Below are 21,997 nucleotides of genomic sequence, written 5' to 3' on the forward strand. Positions count from 1 at the left end.
TCAGGATGTACCAAACTGTAGATTTTGCCACTCCTAATGTAGCAATTTCTTGGATGGGTTTTTTCTGTTTTTGCAGCTTAAGGATGGCTTGTTTCATCTGCATGGAGAGCTCCTTTGACCGGCTGTTTCCATCACAGCAAAACCTTCCAAATGCAAGCACCACACCTTAAATCAACTCCAGGCCTTTTATCTGCTTAATTGAGAATGATATAATGAAGGGATTGCCCACACCTGTCCATGAAATAGCATTGGAATCAATTGTCCAATTACTTTTGGTCCCTTTAAAAACAGGGTGGCACATGTTAAGGAGCTGAAACTCCTAAACCCTTCATCCAATTTTAATGTGGACATCCTCAAATGAAAGCTGAAAGTCTGAACTTCAACTCCATCTGAATTGTTTTGTTTAAAATTCATTGTGGTAATGTCTAGAACCAAAATTAGAAAAATGTTGTCTCTGTCCATATATATATACTGTATGGACCTAACTGTACTACAGCCAAAGGAAGCAGGCCAGGTCAGGCAGGCAAAGTGAGATTTATGGAAAGTGACAATGGTCACTTGCGGAATTTGGTGCCCAGTGTCCAAAATGTTTCCTTGCCATTCGTTCTGTGGTTCGCAAATAACAACATTGCATCTCTCTGTTCTTTTGGAGACCAGCACAGTTATCCATTACTCCATAAAGAACATGGGTGGCAATTATTGGTGACCCACCACCAACACTTATGTTCTCCTTTTGAAGAAGGAAAACGTATACCGTAGTTATAACCAAGAACAGGAAATATTTAGTCTCATCAGTCGCTCATTGGACTTTTTAGACTGGCGGTTCCTAATTGGGGATGTTTGAGCTATTTGTGGACATCTTGTAGAGTTTACCCAGATGACAAAATTGTGTCCAAGTCCAGGGTGAACCTGAGCTGCATTGTCAATATCAGAAACACCACACAGGGGTCACTGATCGGAGAGACCAAACATCCAAAATCTATTTTCTTTGCCAAGTTATTTTTGTGCAGCTTCACTATGTTGATATTAACATGTCCAGAAATTGTACATTATGTCTATGCAACAAGGTAACTTCTATCTAAATTCTAGCTAAAAAAAACACGATGCTCTTTATGGAAAATTAAGGAAGCAAGTGAGACTTCTCATGACTGCTAGAAACAGCTGCAGACTGTGCAGGAATGACTTTGCTGTGTTATTTGTCCTGGAGGCATCCTGACAAGCAGGAAATGTGAGGGCGTATATTACAACACAGGGAAGGACAGGATACATATCTGCTGCATTGTTTACATTTATTGCTACAGTAAACCCATTCACAAAATGTATCGCGCATATAGACAGGTTACAGAATATCCTAAATGATGACCGACCTGCAACCTCATCCACTAATACAATGAAAAATGTTTAAGGAACAACTCAAATAAATCTAGTCACTGTAACCCGGGAGGATAGCCTCCAAGATGTTGGGTATGCAGTAACCTGGGAAGATAGCCTCCACGGAGTTGTGCCTGTGTAACCTGGGAGGATAGCCTCAATGGTGTTGGGCCTGTGTAACTTGGGAGTATAGCCTCAAAGGTGTCATGCATGCTGTAACCCAGGAAGATAGCCTCCAAGTTGTTGCTTATGCTATAACCCGGGAGGACAGCCTCCAAGATGTTGCGTATGCTGTAACCCAGGAGGATAGCCTCCAAGATGTTGCGTATGCTGTGACCCAGGAGGATAGCCTCCAAGATGTTGCGTATGCTGTGACCCAGGAGGATAGCCTCCAAGGTGTTGCCCATGCTGTAACCCAGGAGGATAGCCTCCAAGGTGTTGCCCATGCTGTAACCCAGGAAGATAGCCTCTAAGGTGTTGCGTATGCTGTAACCCAGGAGGATAGTCTCCAAGGTGTTATGTCTATGTAACACATGTAGTCTGCCACTAGTGCCTGGCCAGATGCAACATTACAAAAAGCTCAACGGAATAAAACACTCTGTATGTGGCTGAGTATTATTTTTTTTTAGCAAAAGAAATCCTGATAAATATGTGACCGACATCATTTTACTAATGAACTCTACACTTAAACACAAGTCAGATGGGGATATTTAAAGGGCTCAAAGAAAATGGCTGCTTGCCTCCAGAAACAGCACCACATATGTACACAGGTTGTGTGTGATATTGCAGTTCAGCTTCCATGTTCTTCAATGGTACGATGCTGTAATACTAGGCATAGCCCATTATATTCCCGACTTCTCAAAAAATATTTTTTTTCAGGTTAACAGTCGAGTTAAGGAAGGACTTGAGACTATTCCAATCCTGGGACTAGTGACACAACTGTAGCCAGAGAGGTTTTCCATCTCGTAAAGTGATGGCATATCATCGGGATATGCTATCGCGTTATAATTAGTGAGGTTAGACCTCTGGAACCCATACTGACCATGAGCATCAGAGCCCCTCACACTGACCACCCGGCTGTGCAGGAAACGGCAGTGAATGGGCCACAGTTACCTGCAGGAAGTTACACATTAAACTTAGGACTGGTGGGGGTCCCACAGGATGGAACAGTAATTAAGTGGCCTCTATATGTGTCCTATGCATCATGAATAAAAATGTTTGGCGTTTCCTACATGAACCTTTTTTGGATATTTATCTTGATTTTAATATGATTCAATAAAAATCCCAAATTTTAACTCTGTGGAGCTCAAAAAACTCTTTGTTCTCCCACAGGTCCAACCCCCATCAATCATAAAGTATCAATCGCTTCAGTAAATAGGAAAACCTGTTTAATATAAGGCACTTAGCCAGGTAACCATTGTCATGGTCACGCATGGCTGGACACAGCGCCTCCAGCAGGGCGGACTAAGATGACACGCGTGACCCAGGATTCACCGCCTCCAGTTGGGCGAATTTAAATAATAAAACGTGCAGCTAGATACGCCGCCTCCAACAGCCGAATTTCGGAAATACACGTATGTCTGGAAACCCCGCCTCCAGTAAGACGAATTTAAACAATAAAAGGGAAAACCTGGGTAACAATAACAATGGTGGCCCTGCGATAGGGAACGGGGGACGTGGAGACCTCCTGCACTCCCCTGAGTCAGTGTCTCTGCATTCCTAACGTTCCCTAGGCCAGTTCCGCACCAGGCGACGATCAGGAACCTAAAAACCCTGACTCGCCCTGCACCTAAACCCTCACTAGTGAAGTGGACGGTGCGGAAACTAATCCTACCACTGCACTAAAACACACATAAGGAAAAGAGACAAAACAGGGAAACACCACTTAGCTTTGCTCTGTTGCTTACGCTCCCAGCAACAGAGCCCACCACCTGCGTGCATCTTTTCCTCCGACCGGATCCAACACCATAGTGCAGCCTTGGAGCAAACAGAGTCCACCACCTGCGTGCAGCTGTCCAGAAACAGAGTCCAGCATATGAGTCCAGCTTTCCAGCAACCAAGTCCAGCATCATGAGTGCAGCTCTACACCATAGCTGCCACTCCACCAAGTCATGCAAGAACTCCTTGCTGACACCATAGCTGCAACTCCGCCAAGCCAAGCCAGCCCTCCTCGCAGACACCATAGCTGCCACTCCAGGACTCTCACTGAGCTGCCCGGGACTCTCCTTCAGCTCCATACTTCACCCAGGCTTGCTTGTAACTGAGGAACTATCACCCACAGTGATTACCACACCTGACACTCTTTTATAGAGCAATCACAATTGTTTTATAATCATGTGCACTAAACTAAAGAAACAGAGTGCAATGACGCTCACCACCACCGGGGGGGCAAATTTAGAACAAAAGACACCACAGTGCAATAATCCTAATGGCCACTGGGGGCAAAGACCAAACCTAAGCACAGAAAAAAAAGGTTACCTGTGCTTTATCTCAGTTCTGATCCCGCATGGATCATGACAACCATCTGATAAAATAAACTGATCCATTGGCAACTCCATACACGGCATCGTTTAGGAATCTATTAGACCAATTCAGGAGATACTGGAGATGGCCCTAACATTAAGACAGACATAAAAATCAGGCAGGAAGCAGATTTTGGGGGGACATCAATATCCCGGTATTTGTCTAATACTGCTGGTAACATGTAAAGCAGATGTGAGACTACACGGCAATGCATCCTGTGATGTGCCCGCTCACCACCAGCAGACATCTCGCAATGTTAAAATTCAAAGCCCAAATTGTCTATATTTTTAGTAGCGTAAAACAGAAGTGTTAAATAGAAACACTGCACAAATAACAACCTACCATAGAAGACAGAAGAACAAAGTAGTAACTGCTGCAGGAGATCGGCGGCCCAACTCTATATATTCAGCTCAGTAATTTATTATAAATACATAGGTTTTAGCTAGTTGCGTGGTGATGAGCAGATCTATAACTATGAGATGCAGGATTGTACAATTAAGTCCCTTATATGCATTGCATGCTTGTTGATCGCAACCAGTAGCTCTCTCATATGACTCTCCCATCCGAGTGCTCCTGTGTTCTCTTCGAGAAAGCCACTGTTGGACATCTCTGGCAATGGCTAACCTCAGAGAGAGCAAAAAGATCAATGGTTCGAAATCGGACATACCTGATCCCTATATCCCCGGACAAGTAATTATGTAGGGCTGTTATACACGAGTGCTCTACAAGAGTTCCACTGTTGGACATCTCTGGCGGTGGCTTATCTCATGGAAAGCAAAAATATCAGAAGTCCAAAACTGGACATACTGGATTCCTATAGCCCCCCAGACAATCAACTATGTAGGCTCTCATCCACATTAGGCGTTTCCCAAACCTGTTGCTGATAACGTCAGGTGCAGCTGACTGTCTAATGTGTAAAAGGCTTAAGGCTTTGAGTCTGAGCCGGTCGTTGGTGGTTTATGTTGGGAACATTTTTGTTATGGCACCTTGTGTAGGAAGACACAGTGTGATGCACTTTGCTGTAGGGTTGGGAAAAAAAGATGCCATACTTATCACAACAGAGGCCAAAGAGACTCACTTGACCTCCATTAGGCAAATGCACCCTTAAAATATATGTGATGTTTATACTGGGAACTTTTCCAGGCCAAATGTGCCAAACGAAAGGCTCGGAAGCAGTGATTTTCTATGGTATTGTGATCTACAGTCACAATGTATCCAAATGTGTTCAATTTTCCTGTTGATGATCGCAAGTTACACACGAATGTAGACTGCCGTAGTTTCCATTGGAACTAGTGTTTTTTGTTTTCTTTGCTTTACACAGCAAAATTGCAGCTCTAAAATAATTGCGTGAGAAGTTTCACAAATGTATTTGGTCACACAATTTATCTGAGGATTGCTGTCACACAACACATGCAGCCCCGGCATAAACCGTACACCCGAAACAGAAAAGATGGTCAAAGAGGAGTCAGAATTTGGTGCAATAGAGAACATTTAGAATTAGAAACTATCCTAATGGCTTCTTCTCTTGTAATATTCCCATAGGCTTCTCTATAGGGCAATAGAAATGGCAGAAGAATGCATGTGTATTTAATGAGACTGATGGGGGGCCAAGCACTAGGTCGCCCACAGGTCCCTAGAGCAGCGCACCCTAATTGCCCATTATTTGACAGCCACAAAACAAGGGCTCGGAGGATTATAGCTTCATGGGTGACTTATCACCTGGTGTGTGCAGTTTGAAAAAAATGAGCAAATGGAAATTTCACTTGGACTAGGAATTCTTTGACGTAAATTAAAGGGGTTTTCCATTTTTGTTAAATGCCTCTCCCCGGCTCAAATTTATTTATAAACTAGCCTTTCACTCACCCTCCCCAGGTCCAATGCAGAGTCTCCACCGCTGCTCCAAGTGTCTGTTGTTGTCTGCACCACCAGGGTAAATTTGAGACAGCGCCGCAGTCAGTCAGGGCGCTCAGCATGGGCTACGCTAAAGACACGCGGTTAACACCAGAACATGAACACCTTATCCCAGTACGCTCGATCATCACTAGTTATAGCCCTTTGGGGGCAGACATATGAGCCATCTTGGTTGCCCATAGCGACCAGTTACTGCACCGCTTTCATTTTTCAAAAACAAAATACAAAATGAAAGCTACGCTGTGATTGGTTGCTATAGGCAACAATGGAATTTATTTTTTTTGAAGGCAGTTTCCTAAATCTCCCCCTGAAGGCATTCTGGCAGTGGGTCCGTACTGACTCACAATTAGGGAGGTGGTGGCACAGAAATGTGGACATGCAGGTAGAATAACCATGTACAAGACAGGGAAAATAAACATGGATGTGCGAGAAGTGTCTCAAATCATAGAATGTTATATATACAAATTGTAAAAACTAGGCATTCAAGAAACTATACAGTTGTGGCCAAAAGTATTGACACCCCTGCAATTCTGTCAGATAATACTCAGTTTCTTCCTGAAAATGATTGCAAACACAAATTTTTTGGTATTATTATCTTCATTTAATTTGTCTTAAATGAAAAAAACACAAAAGAGAATGAAGCAAAAAGCAAAACATTGATCATTTCACACAAAACTCCAAAAATGGGCCGGACAAAAGTATTGGCACCCTCAGCCTAATACTTGGTTGCACAACCTTTAGCCAAAATAACTGCGACCAACCGCTTCCGGTAACCATCAATGAGTTTCTTACAATGCTCTGCTGGAATTTTAGACCATTCTTTTTGGCAAACTGCTCCAGGTCCCTGATATTTGAAGGGTGCCTTCTCCAACTGCCATTTTTAGATCTCTCCACAGGTGTTCTATGGGATTCAGGTCTGGACTCATTGCTGGCCACCTTAGAAGTCTCCAGTGCTTTCTCTGAAACCATTTTCTAGTGCTTTTTGAAGTGTGTTTTGGGTCATTGTCCTGCTGGAAGACCCATGACCTCTGAGGGAGACCCAGCTTTCTCACACTGGGCCCTACATTATGCTGCAAAATTTGTTGGTAGTCTTCTGACTTCATAAGCCATGCACATGGTCAAGCAGTCCAGTGCCAGAGGCAGCAAAGCAACCCCAAAACATCAGGGAACCTCCGCCATGTTTGACTGTAGGGACCATGTTCTTTTCTTTGAATGCCTCTTTTTTTCTCCTGTAAACTCTATGTTGATGCCTTTGCCCAAAAAGCTCTACTTTTGTCTCTGCAGGGCAGCTTGACCTTGTTTGGATGTTAGTCGAGGTTCTTTATCCAACATCCGCACAATCTTGCGTTGAAATCTCTTGTCAATTTTTCTTTTCCGTCCACATCTAGGGAGGTTAGCCACAGTGCCATGGGCTTTAAACTTCTTGATGACACTGCGCACGGTAGACACAGGAACATTCAGGTCTTTGGAGATGGACTTGTAGCCTTGAGATTGCTCATGCTTTCTCACAATTTGGTTTCTCAAGTCCTCAGACAGTTCTTTGGTCTTCTTTCTTTTCTCCATGCTCAATGTGGTACACACAAGGACACAGGACAGAGGTTGAGTCAACTTTAATCCATGTCAACTGGCTGCAAGTGTGATATAGTTATTGCCAACACCTGTTAGGTGCCACAGGTAAGTTACAGGTGCTGTTAATTACACAAATTAGAGAAGCATCACAGGATTTTTCGAACAGTGCCAATACTTTTGTCCACCCTCTTTTTTATGTTTGGTGTGGAATTATATCCAATTTGGCTTTAGGACAATTCTTCTTGTGTTTTTTCATTTAAGACAAATTAAATGAAGATAATAATACCAAAGAATTTGTGTTTGCAATCATTTTCAGGAAGAAACTGAGTATTACCTGACAGAATTGCAGGGGTGTCAATACTTTTGGCCACAACTGTACAAGATTCAGAAACATGGTGGCTTCTCCCAATAACAGCGCCATACCTGTTGTGTCTAGTATTTCAGCTCAGCGCCATTCAAGGGGTGGGGCGGCATTACATTTTACTTTTACTTAGCCACGGACTGTTATAAGGAGGACCCTACCTCCTGTCGCCCCACACTTTGGTGGTCAGCACCGGCTCATGAAGCGATGACTGCACCACCAGGCTGTCACAGGACCTCTGAGGCCCGCGATCATCCGAAGAGGTCAGGAGATTGAAGCAGCCAAAAAATAAACAATGATGAGCTGTTCCAGTCACCTGAGGTGTCAGCTGTCCTGTGACATCTGGATGCCTCAGTCATCGCTACCAGCCACTACAGCGGCTTGTGCTGGCCCCACAGGGGTGACCGGAGGAGAGTATACCTCTGTTCGTTATAACGATCTAAGAAAAAAATAAAATGTAATTCTGGACTAGTAAAGTGAAAAGTCTAATCTGCAATACCACACAACACCTGTGGTGGTGCCGTTTTTTAAATAAAGACTTTTTTTAATCATATGCAACCTCTTTAGATGTCTATGGGCAAGATTCATCATTGGAGGAGATGGGGGGGGGGGTTTAAAGTCACTTTTCTTTTGTCTTGTGGTATTCGTTAAAGCATTATTTAAAAAAAATAAAAAAAATAATGCTCTTTATTTTTATCTTATTTTTTTAAGCGTAAAATGTCGCAAAAATTACAGGCATCAATAAAATCACTCAGAGGGGGACAGAATTACATTTGCGCAAAAATGCAATTGATGAACTGTCTGTCAAACACCTCAAAAACTAAATCCAAGGCCGCATCGGCGAACATAAAAACAAGTGAACACATAAAATAGAGAAAGTAAACGGGCTTTAAGAAAATAAAAAAAGGAACAAATGCAATAATGAATTGGGTCATATAGTTACGACAGTGGTAAACGATCTAAAAATGTCAGGCCCATTGGAGGAGCACGTGCCATGTGAAAAGTGACTGCCGGCCGCATGGTGACGAGTCACGCCCTAAAAATTCTATAGAAAACTTAAAAAAACCCAGAATATAAAGCCACATTTATCATGTCAATCTAAAATGCAGGCCACGGTCCCTGGGATCGGCACTTGGGATGGGGGAATACGATAACGAATATTCCTAAAAAGTTAGTGAACCCCAGAAATTATAAAATATAAGGTATATAAAAATACTCGCCAGCATACACCATCTCCTCGCTGCTCTCTAAATACCACGTCTCTGTGGGTAGCCAAATAGTCACCAAGTACTGTCCTAATTTTACGTGTAGCCGGCAATGCACAGCTGTCACTCAAAAAATAGGACGTTGTACAAATACTGGAAGAATCATGTTCATCTACAGCAAAATCTGACCAACTGGGGCAGCTGAGCCATCCTGTGCTCGGCCTCCATGTCCACAGCCAAGAACAGCTGCTCAGAGAATGAGAAGAGCGTCTGGATCGCAAATTAGGTGCCGAGCCGGCGGCCCGGGCACGTAAGAACAGCTGCTCAGTCATAGCTGCGGGTATGGCGCTGCAAAACTAATCCATGCCCATTTGTTTATAACACAGTAGGGATGGTGCCAGGCTACTTATATGCCAGTTTGTTCATAATTAATGAGGTCAGTAACCGTGCACAGTGCCCGGTGTCCCACCAGAACTCCAGCATCTCCACCAGAACTCCAGCAGCTCCACCAGGACTCCAGCAGCTCCACCAGTGAAGAGGTGATCGGTGGATAGAATACTTTTTTGTGCCAATTAAAGGTCTTTCTACGACGTGCCCCATCATAAGCTAGTTAGATTTTTCCTTAGTAGCCCAGCAATAAGAATTTTCAATTTGCTGATGGCGCTTATCTTTTTTGGGTCGTTTTCTAATTAGCTCTGAGGTTTTCACTAACCCTGAATTCAGAAGCTGCTTCAAGATGGCCTTAACGTAGGCTCATTTGAGTGCCAGAACTGTGGCCTCAGTAAGAGGACCTACCATGGTTCTACTGAACGAACGAACACCACCATAGTTTGGATATTGGTGATGTAATATTGACATTAATATGCGCCACCATTAAGGGGGTTGTACAGTATTCAAAATACATGGCTGCTTCGTGTAGGAACAGTGCCTCATTGGTTTATAGGTTTCCTTATGGTCAACTCCAATGGGATTGCAATACTATACACAACCTATGGACAAGTGGGGGACTATTATTGGAAAAACGAAGTAGCCTACAGAACTCTTAATGCCATGCAGAAATGGGAAATTCCTCAAACAAGACCGTTATGCATCAGCCACAAAGACCCAAATTATGGGCAACTAACCAATGTTACCCAGAGAGAACTTCATCTATAGTACTATACTACATCCCTACTATCCTAAAATATTGGGCAGGTTTCGGAATGGTGGAAGTTCCCTGCCAATCTTTCATTTGCTCAACCCGGGCATCAACATAGTGAGACAGGTCAGGCTGCAGCAAGCTACTTTAGACCAAACAGCATCACAGCCACGAGACTTTTCATCTGGGGTTGAGGTGTAACAGCCAGGCATTATTGTTGGGGTCATGGGGCCCAGAATGACAGCCAGTGGCTTGTTTTCAATGGAGTACATCACAGCCACTCACCACTTACCAAGGCAAGGCATTATGACCAGCTGCTGGGGGGGGGGTGTCTCAGCCAACCACAACTTGCCTATATGGTGCATCACTGTCAGCCACTACATGCCCGGGGGGGGGCCTCACTGTCAGTCACTACATGCGTAGGGGGATGCGTCACTGTCAGTCACTACATGCCCGGGGGGGCCTCACTGTCAGTCACTACATGCCCAGGGGAATGCGTCACTGTCAGTCACTACATGCCCGGGGGTGCGTCACTGTCAGTCACTACATGCCCGGGGGGGCCTCACTGTCAGTCACTACATGCCCAGGGGGATGCGTCACTGTCAGCCACTACATGCCCAGGGGGATGCGTCACTGTCAGCCACTACATGCCCAGGGGGATGCGTCACTGTCAGCCACTACATGCCCAGGGGGATGCGTCACTGTCAGCCACTACATGCCCAGGGGGATGCGTCACTGTCAGCCACTACATGCCCAGGGGGATGCGTCACTGTCAGCCACTACATGCCCAGGGGGATGCGTCACTGTCAGCCACTACATGCCCAGGGGGATGCGTCACTGTCAGCCACTACATGCCCAAGGGGATGCGTCACTGTCAGCCACTACATGCCCAGGGGGATGCGTCACTGTCAGCCACTACATGCCCAGGGGGATGCGTCACTGTCAGCCACTACATGCCCAGGGTGTGCATCACTGTCAGTCACTACATGCCCAGGGGGGTGCATCACTGTCAGACACTACATGCCCGGGGGGGTGCGTCACTGTCAGTCACTACATGCCCGGGGGGATGCGTCACTGTCAGACACTACATGCCCGGGGGGGTGCGTCACTGTCATTCACTACATGCCCAGGGGATGCGTCACTATCAGTCACTACATGCCCAGGGGGTGCGTCACTGTCAGCCACTACATGCCCAGGAGGATGCGTCACTGTCAGCCACTACATGCCCAGGGGGTGCATCACTGTCAGCCACTACATGCCCAGGGGGTGCATCACTGTCAGCCACTACATGCCCAGGGGGTGCATCACTGTCAGTCACTACATGCCCAGGGGGTGCATCACTGTCAGTCACTACATGCCCAGGGGGTGCATCACTGTCAGTCACTACATGCCCAGGGGGTGCGTCACTGTCAGTCACTACATGCCCAGGGGGATGCATCACTGTCAGTCACTACATGCCCAGGGGGATGCGTCACTGTCAGCCACTACATGCCCAGGGGGATGCGTCACTGTCAGCCACTACATGCCCAGGGGGATGCGTCACTGTCAGCCACTACATGCCCAGGGGGTGCATCACTGTCAGTCACTACATGCCCAGGGGGTGCATCACTGTCAGTCACTACATGCCCAGGGGGTGCATCACTGTCAGTCACTACATGCCCAGGGGGTGCATCACTGTCAGTCACTACATGCCCAGGGGGATGCGTCACTGTCAGTCACTACATGCCCAGGGGGATGCGTCACTGTCAGCCACTACATGCCCAGGGGGTGCATCACTGTCAGTCACGACATGCCCAGGGGGTGCATCACTGTCAGTCACTACATGCCCAGGGGGTGCATCACTGTCAGTCACTACATGCCCAGGGGGTGCATTGCAACCATCTATTTATGCCAAGGGGACATAACAGACACAGTGAGCAGGTTGGGCATCACAGCCTGCAATGTTTGCCCCATGGAAGGGCATCTCAGTCCACCCCGGTAGCACAGGGCATGCTCAGCAGAGCTCCCCTGCACAGGGCACTGTGTTCTTTGTTGTGCAGGATGCCCACCATACCAGGTGCCCCCAGCTGACACTTGTGATGTGACATGTCAGGCATCATGCCCACCCAGCACCCACCTGCCAGGCTGTTGTAACAGTCCACCTCGATGCCCTCCACCGCCCTCCTCTGCTCCTCCGTTAGCCGGACTTGCTGCTGCACGTCCCCGGCACTGTCCTGCTCGCTCGGGAGCCCCTTCAGTTCCAGCAGCGCTCGGTGGTACTTGCCGATGGCCTCCCGGTACTTCTTGTCCTTGTAGCACTGCGCCCCTTGGCTCTTGAAGTCCAGGGATCTATGGATGAGCTGTGCCGGGTCCCCCCGGATGCCCCCGGGCAGGTTGGCCCGATCCATGTCTGTGCAGCCGGGCAGCGCTTACATGGCCAGCGATCATCAGGCTCTGGGAGATCGAGTGCACAGCAGAGCCGTCTGCAAACAGCCAGACAGAGGCAGCTCCCTCCTCCTCCGCCAGCGCTGCCCCTTCCTGAGCGTTAAAGGGACAGTCAGGTGCCAGCACACACCTCACACTGTGCACGTCAGTACCAGCTACAGCCTGTCCTGCTGCTGCTGCTGCAGAACCTCTTCAGCATCAAACCTGCAAGCAAATGCACTGATATAGTGAAGAGCAGAGCTTCAGCGATCACAGTGATCGTGTGCAAGGGCTCCCCCTGCCGCCAGCTATGTGGGGCAGCAGGAGTGATCATTGCTCTGTGTGTCACTCTCCTGTGGAGCAGATCTGTCAGCAGAATCCTGGCAGAGCATCAATCAGTAGCACAAGGCGCAATCCCAACTCTACACACGACAGGCGCTGTGCCATAGCTATGGAGACTGTCGCACAGTGGGTAAGATGTATTTTGTTTTCATTTCTTCCAAGCTATGGTCACTTATCTGGTAATTATATTATTAAAGGGCTCTTCCTACAAAGCCTCATTTATAGTGTGTTTCACCTACAGAACATTAACCCATTATCGTCTGCGGAGCTGTTCATGAGATTGGAGACTTGTCCCATTTTTATCCAATTTGTGGATTCAAATCAACGGTTCGGTGGAAGAACACGACAGCACATGGACGCCATCCACACGTCATCTGAGTGATGCCCAGTTTTTACTATTTTGGCCGGTTTTGCGAGTGAGAGAACATGCCACACCGATGGTAAGAAAAACGGACACAAGAGCAAAAATTGGATTCAGCCCACAAATGGTAAAAAAAATGATGTCTGAATAAGCCTTTAGAGGGGTTGTAAAAAATAAACCGCACAGAAGTCACCTTCCCCGAGACCATCGGTGAGAATGTGTCTGGCATTGGGTGCAGTGCTGATGTTATGTCCCATGTAAACAGCTGGGAAGAAAAATGATAAATGAACCACAACGCGAGGGCGCCTGAGCTTTTTGGAAACATTCCTTTGCTTGTCATAGCTTACACGTAAAGGCTTAGCACCTTCGTCTTAGCATTTTGACGTCAAAAGTTTCCCAAGATGAAGTTACGCTTTGACGTCAATTCAGTAAATAAAAAAGTCTCTTCATTTGCACTTACAGTCCAAAATCTCTCCGAAACGCTACCCCGTCTCCCGTGGCCGGCCATTAGGTTGGCCTCCAGGAAGTCACATGCATGTTTGAAGCAGCAGATTTGGATGAAGGACCAATAAGGGTATCAGACTCATTATTTAGTTATAGGATTTTCGTGTTTCAGCTCCCAGTGGAGATACCTTCCCTGCAAACCACTGTGGTCATAGTATAGGCTCTGATATCCAGTGACCCCCCCATACACTGTTCCGGTGCCATATGGGCCTCGTGATCAGAGCCGAAGAAGGAACCTTCTTCCCGTTTCACAATGTGGATACATTCTACAATTAGTTTAAGGGATTCAAAAGAAAATTTGTTCCAGATACATTAGAAAAGTGAGCGCCCATGTCATCTGTCCACCACCTGCAAGGGAGTTGGGTCCTCCGGGGTGCACTTGAGACTATCGGTACAAAAAAAGGTTGTCAGGCTTAAACTCGGCACAGTACACTGGTGTCAAATAGACCTGAAATAGCAGACAAGTTTGCACTGGGCTGTGCAGAGCTTCTTCGGTGGCAGTGAACAGAGAGGTTATGACTGAGCAGACTGGGAAGTTTGTAGGGCTTGTAGGGCTGAGTGAGAGAGAGATACATGTGTTAGACTGGAGTAAGACTGTTGGATATATAGAGCAGGTTAAAAAAGTATTGAACACCAATCAGCAATTTTCTAAGTAAATCTATTTCTAAAGGTGCTATTGACATGAAATTATTACCAGATGTCAGTAATAACCCATCCAATCCACACAGGCAAAGAAATCAAACCCTGGATGTCCATAAACTAAGTTATGTGTAATAATGAGAAATGACACAGGGAAAAAGTATTGAACGCGCTTATTGACATGTATTTCATACATCATACAAAAGCCTTTGTTGGTGATGACAGCTTCAAGACGCCTATTGGTTGGAGAAACTAGTCGCATGCATTGCTCAGGTATATTTTAGTCCATTCTTCCCCACAAAAACTGTTACATCCTCCTGGGAAATCTAGGGTTAGGAAATCATTACGTATTATGAATCGCAAGGCTTCCAGTTAGCCTGCGTGTCTGTTCCCCACATTAAATGGATTTTGTTTCCTTTGGTGCTGAAGAGGTTAATGACCCCTTGTATGCTGGTTAGGGTTATGCAGCTCCATCTCACAGCTGCTCTTGACCCGCTCATTTCCTCTCTCTATAAAATCTGGTCAGAACTTCTCTTCCTCACCAGCAGGTACGGACTGGGACGAAAATTCAGCCCTGGCATTTGCAATCACACAGGCCTATGCTGACCCCATCTCCAAGCACCAGATGGGGATATATTACTAATCTTACACTGAATGGAGGAAAGCAAGATTTATTACAAGACCAATATTTCTGGTGATACCCGTGGAATGCTGGTGTAAGTATTGGAGTCAGCAGTTTTGTGCTCCGTAGCACTCTTAACAATATGGGTGTCTTGAGAACACCAATTCGGTTAACAACATAGTAGACAAGGCAGCCCATGGCCAGACAGGCCCTTCTGGCTTTTGCCAGAATTGCCAGATGGCCAGTCCGGCCCTGCTCACCAGTGAAAGTTTACTTCATGGTTTGCTGAAGTTGCTCTGTTGAAGTTGGAAATATTTGCTGCTGGAGATTGTTTTATGCTGTTTTTGGGTGTAAGCTTTCATTTTCCTATTCCCATTGGTGTGTACATTCCTAACCCTCCCTATACTCAACTCTACTTTTGGTGAGTGTTTGTATGATAGTTTCTTTTCGTTATTCCTGTTTGTCTCTTGTGTTTTTATACACTAGCATTTCTGTCCCAGGCCTCCTGGGGGAGGGTACATCTTAGGGTATAACAGAACAGTAAGCCTGATGGCCCAAACCTCCTTACCTTTAGAGGTACCTTTGGGAGCAGGTATAGTTAGGCCCCCAGCTCCATGGATGGTGCAGAGCCCCTTTCGCCAATCTCGTACAGTCGCAGCATGACAAAAACTCTTCAAATCTATGAACTCTAAGCATTGGTTCCTTCCATACATTTTCTATTAGATTCAAGTCAGGTGATTGGCTAGGCCATTCTAGCAGCTTTATTTTCTTTCTCGGAAACCAGTTGAGTTTCCTTGACTGTCATCTTCATCATCCTGGTAGATGGCTGCAAATTTTTATCAAGATTGTCTCGGTACATTTGTCCATTCATCCCTCTTTCAATTATTTGAAGTTTGCCAGTGCCGCAAACTGAAATACAGCCCTACGTTGATGTTCCCACCTCCAAATTTCACTAGTGGTTTAGTGTTTTTGGGGTGATATGCAGTGCCTTTTGGCCTCCAAGTATTATGGCATCCAAAGACTTCAATTTTGCACTTATCTGACCCAGGCTATATTCTCCCAGCATTTCACAGGCTTGTCTAAATGTTGTTGAGCAAACTGTAAACACGCTTGAACATGCTTTTTGTTCAGCAATGGAGTCTTGCATGGTAAGCGTGCATTCAGGCCATGGAGTACATTACTTATAGTTTTCTTTGAAACAATTGTACCTGCTGATTCCAGGTATTTCTCTAGCTCTCCACATGTGTTATTCGGTTCTAGACTTGGACAACTCTTCTGCTAATTCTTTTCACTCCTCTGTCTGAAATCCTGCGGGGATCCCGGTTGTGGCCGGATTATGGTGAAATGACGTTCCTTCCATTTCCATATTATGACCCCAACAACAGTGCTCGCTGTAGTCTTCATTAGTTTAGAAATTCTACTGTAACCAATGCCAATAATATGTTTGAACAAGAAGGTTGCAAAGCTTTTTAGGCAGCTCACTGGTTTTACCAATTATGATATTTTTTTTGTGTGACACCTTGGTAATGAGACACCTTTTCATAAGCCCCCTTCACACATTGCGAGATCGCTAAAGCGTCACCAATTTTGTGATGCAACAGCGATATCGGTAGCGATCTTGCTACATGTGACACTTACCTCCGACCGGCTCCCCCGCTGGCTATCGTTGATCGCGCAAGATTGTCCTGGTCCATTTCTCGTCATCTGCTTCCTGCTGGCGCCGACGAGCGACTCCATGGACAAGGGAGGAATCATAGAATCATAGAATCGTAGAGTTGGAAGGGACCTCCTGGGCCATCTGGTCCAACCCCCTGCTCAAAGCAGGATTCGCTAAATCATCCCAGTCAGATGTCTGTCCAGCCTCTGTTTGAAGACATCCATTGAAGGAGAACTCACCACTTCTCGTGGCAGCTTGTTCCACTCATTGATCACTCTAACTGTCAAAAAGTTTTTTCTAATATCTAATCTGTGTCTCCTCCCATTCAGTTTCATCCCATTGCTTCTAGTCTTTCCTTGTGCAAATGAGAATAAAGATGATCCTTCTACAATGTGACAGCCCTTGAGATATTTGAAGACAGCTATTAAGTCTCCTCTCAGTCTTCTCTTTTGCAAACTAAACAATCCCAAATCCTGCAACCTTTCCTCATAAGACAGGGTTTGCAGACCGGTCACCATTCTGGTTGCTCTTTTCTGAACTTGCTCCAGTTTGTTGATGTCTTTTTTAAAATGTGGTGCCCAAAACTGGACACAATATTCCAGATGAGGTCTGACCAAAGAGGAGTAGAGGGAAATAATGACTTCACGTGATCTAGACTGTATGCTTCTGTTAATACATCCTAGAATTGCATTTGCTTTTTTTGCTGCTGCATCACACTGTTGACTCATATTCAGTTTGTGATCTATTAGTATACCCAAGTCTTTTTCACATGTGCTGTTGCTTAGGCCTATTCCTCCCATTCTGTATATGCTTTTTTCATTTTTATTGCCCAGATGTAGTACTTTGCATTTTTCCCTGTTAAAAACCATTCTGTTAGTTGCTGCCCACTTCTCCAGTTTATTTATATCTTTTTGAATCCTCTCTCTCTCTTCTCTAGTATTAGCTATCCCTCCTAGCTTTGTGTCATCAGCAAATTTAATCAGTTTACCCTCAATTCCTTCATCTAAATCGTTGATAAAGATGTTGAACAATAAAGGGCCCAGGACAGAGCCCTGTGGTACCCCACTTGAGACATTCTTCCAACTGTATGTGCAGCCATTTACGACCACTCTTTGGGTCCGATCACTAAGCCAGTTATGAATCCACCTAACAGTTGCCTTGTCCATTCCATACTTAGTCATTTTTTCAATAAGGATTGTATGAGATACTTTGAGAGCTGCCATCTGACATGTAAGTAACGACCGCCGACCGCTGCTGCATCGCTGTGAGATCTGCCTGTTTGTCAGCTCATTAGCGACCATTTAGTGATGCACCAGCGATCCTGACCGGGTCGTATCGTTGTCGGGATCGCTGGTGCATCGCTAAATGTAACGGTACCTACTGTATAGGTAATCAGTTGAAGCAGTTGATATTATTTTTCAATAAGTGGCATTATTGCTTTCTAATTACTTCTAGATTTCAGCTGGTGTCATGACATTCCATGACTTTTTGCACCTCTCTTTTTCCATGTGTTCAATACTTTTTCCCTTTGTTATTTCTCATTATTGCACATAACTTAATTTATGGACATCTATGGTTTGATTTCTTTGCCAGTTTGGCTTGGAAGAGTTGTTACCGACATCTGGTGAGAATTTCATGTCAATAGCACCTTTGGAAATTTTAGTTTAGTTTGCAAAAGAGAAGAGTTTAGTTTGCAAAAGAGAAGACTGAGAGGAGACTTAATAGCTGTCTACAAATATCTAAAGGGCTGTCACATTGTAGAAGGATCAACTTTATTCTCATTTGCACAAGGAAAGACTAGAAGCAATGGGATGAAACTGAATGGGAAGAGACACAGATTAGATATTAGAAAAAACTTTTTGACAGTTAGAGTGATCAATGAGTGGAACAGGCTGCCACGAGAAGTGGTGAGTTCTCCTTCAATGGAAGTCTTCAAACAGAGGCTGGACAGACATCTGACTGGGATGATTTAGCGAATCCTGCTTTGAGCAGGGGGTTGGACCAGATGGCCCAGGAGGTCCCTTCCAACTCTACGATTCTATGATTCTAAATACGCTCTATACTTCAACGACGGACGTTATCCATTGTCACGGATGTGGTTTGTGGAACCACTGTGCCATGGACCGCGGAGAGCCTGGAGGGGCGTAACTAAGCGAACACCGGACTATTCACTAGAGCCTCTGATGGTGAGGTTAGACTTGGCTACTGATGAACGCCAGGTACCACTCCAGGGCAGACTAACAATTGCGCAGCAGCTGGACCCAGAAGGACAGACTGGATGGAGTAGCAGGCAGAGCTTGTATCAGAGTGCAGCTGACAAAGTTCGTATCCGAGTGCAGCACGCAGGATTTGCATCTGAGTGCAGCAGGCAGGATTTGCATCTGAGTGCAGCAGGCAGGATTTGTATCTGAGTGCAGCAGGCGAGATTTGCATCTGAGTGCAGCAAGCAGGATTTGTACTTAGAGTACAGCAGGCAGGATTGCATCTGAGTGCAGCAAGCAGGAATTGCACTTGAGTGCAGCAAACAGGACTTATACTGGTATGCAACCTTACACAACATAGACTGTAAACAGGAAGGGTGCTCAGGCAACTCCCCAGTGGGGAAGAAGCAATATATACATAATATTCCACAGCCATTGGCAGCATGGGTGAGCGAAGAGACACGCCGCAGACCCTGCCTGTCAGAGCAGGACTCCGGCGTGGTGCTAACACCCATACACACAGAGCTGCCTTCTTTATAACTTCTCCCACACTCTGTGGTCTGACACACGTGTATGTTTGATAAAGGTGTTTACTGACCGAAACGTCATGTAGTATACACTATATCTATTAAGACCACTGTAATAAAAGTTTCATTTTTTTCACTAGACTCACTTCAGAGTGCTGGATTCTTCTTAGATCTTTAGAAATATATTTACTTGGAAAATTGGTGACAAATTCAATACTTATTTCACCCGCTGTATAGTCAGGCAAAGAGTCTAATTCTGGCTGACATATAGTTGACAGGAAGCACAAAAGACACAATGAACTGTACTGACCCAATGGGGGCAGTAAATAGCATCTCCATAAACTCTAAAACCTAGATTTACCACACAGATGCCACTACTGATTTTGCAATCAAAGTAAGAATCATATCTGAAACTCTTGCACTCTGGAACAAACTCAGCTCTGCTTTGGACTCTGTGGCAAAATTAGCCCTTCTCCATCACTGAGTTGACTCTATTTCACGGAATCCCATGTTTTCATTTTGCTCCTCTTCTTTCTCTTCTGCCTTCCATTCTACCAATTGGATCTCTCTGCTGCACCAGCATAATCTATTTGGGTCGCATAGCAACTGTTCATCCAGCTCAAAGGCTTCAAGAATCCAGCCTCACTAGGTGAGACATAACAGCCTCAACTCAAGGAACTCTGAGTACTCTTTTTTTGGCTATTCAGACAAAAACCCCTGACAGAATGTTGCGAGGGAAAGAGAATGCAATGTGAATACTGCCTTAAAGGAAATATGTTAGCAGGTTTTTGCTATTTAATCTGAGAGCAGCATAATATAGAGTATGAGAGCCTGATTCCAGGGATGTGTCACTTATTAGGCTGTGTTTTTAGTTTCAATATAATTAGTGTTTTATCAGCTGGATATTATGACTTCCTCAACTAGGTCTCATGTGCAGATCAGCCAGGCTAATTTGTGTAACCACACCTACACCGTTAGTAAACAAAATAAAAACCTAAAATATTCCATTATCATTTGTTAAATTATGTTGCATATTCTCTATTTTTATTTTAAATGGTTGTCCGCTACATTTGCTAAATCTGCTAAATAGTCCTGGGTGGTGGTTACATAAGAAAAAAATGCATGGGACTGACACTACTTGTTCCATATTCAGTACCTTGTTCCCTGCAGAGAATATTCATCAAATGTAGTGAACAACCCTTTTAAGATTGCTAAATGCAAAGTGAAATGTAGTTTTGGGGATACTTCAACATGCTGAGACTCTGTTAGTCCAAGTACTTTACAAGCAATGTACATGCAAAACACAGGAAATATGAGTCCTTTAAGTACTGTATGAAAAATGCATAAAGAAGCCCATAGCAATATAGAGTATTGTTTACAGGGAACATCGGACTCCATCCCTCATGTTTCATTCATAATCCTTGGACTTTATCGCCTTTCAAAATGCGTGTGCAGCACACATAAGTCACAGATATCTATGGAAGCAGACGGCTTGGTAGCTATAGCACAGGTTGTGAAATGATCACAAGATACCTTCAAAGTAAGGATATGTGTGGGCATTTATAACAGAAAGAAAGCCCCAGAGGGTATCCATTAAACAAGTATTCTTCCGTTATTAAATTGCTTTAATTAGTTAGACTTCATGAAAATAAGCAAGTTTGCAATTGATTTGCTTTTTTTATCTGCTAAAATTTTCCTGCAATGAGAGCTTTTATCTTTCCTCGTGTACAGCTAATTTCCCTAGAGCTTGGTCACTAGTGCTTGCTCAGACACTGGCTGAGGGTGTGCAGTAGTGTCACTTCATGAGAAGGGTTACCTTCTAATATCCCAGCCACTTCTTTCCAGACCACCGATTTCTATACATTAGATAGATATTCACCTTACTCCCCTAAGGCCTGTTTCACACTTCCGTTTTTGGCGGACAGCTGACGTCCGCCAAAAATGAAAATTAACGGATCCTCCTCCGTTGTGACATACGGATGTCAGCGGACGGTAATATGGTCGGATCCGCCAAAGATGAAAAGTGCAGCAAATTTAAAGCGACAGCGGTCTGGAAGGAGAGAGAGAGAGAATATTTTTCGCTGCTCCCGGAATGGCATTTCAGGGTTAACATGCTTTCCGGAGTAAAGCTTCCGGGCATGCGCACTTCAAATTGACGGACCGTCAAGGAAAAACAACGTTGCAGGGTCCGTCTCATCCGCCCGAGAGACGCTAAAATCTTGGCGGATCTGTAAAAAAATGGGTGGGACGGACGACCGTCAGTCAAGATCCGCCACTAATGTAAGTCTATGGGGGAAAAAAAAAACGATCCACCCCTTTTTTGGCGGATTTTTTTTTTCTAAAATTGGCGGATTTTGACTGACGTCAAAAAACGGAAGTGTGAAACAGGCCTAAGTTGTCAACCCTGATGAATTGCTGTTATAAGACTTGCAAAATCACCAGCTTGGCAGCTTTCAGAGCAAGTCTCGTAGTCAGGGCACTGGGCTCTCACTGTCCTGAGTAGAGTTGAGCGAATTTGTTCAGGTCCCTGCTTATTCGGCAAGCTATAGCACTTTCCGAATAAGCTGCAGAGGGAACCCGGATACATGGAGCGCACCGGCTGATCAGCTGATCGGCGCCGCAGCTGCATGTGTCGCGGCTGTGTGACATCCAACACTGCGGGG

The 21,997-nt window shown here is 45.2% G+C and overlaps 1 protein-coding gene across 1 annotated transcript in view; it reads right to left on the minus strand.

The window, feature by feature from the left end:
- TTC9 (tetratricopeptide repeat domain 9) overlaps window positions 1-12,752 on the minus strand; it is a 29,493-nt gene extending 16,741 nt beyond the window's left edge. The window contains exon 1 of the mRNA XM_073554142.1: window positions 12,195-12,752. Coding sequence (XP_073410243.1) covers window positions 12,195-12,465 — 271 coding nt within the window. The 5' untranslated portion in view covers window positions 12,466-12,752. The remainder of the gene's footprint in view (window positions 1-12,194) is intronic.
- Between the last annotated feature and the right edge of the window lie 9,245 nt (window positions 12,753-21,997).

Source organism: Dendrobates tinctorius, unplaced genomic scaffold (genome assembly GCF_039654945.1).
Source record: "Dendrobates tinctorius isolate UK_male_01 unplaced genomic scaffold, ASM3965494v1 ptg000208l, whole genome shotgun sequence".
NCBI classification, from domain to species: domain Eukaryota; kingdom Metazoa; phylum Chordata; class Amphibia; order Anura; family Dendrobatidae; genus Dendrobates; species Dendrobates tinctorius.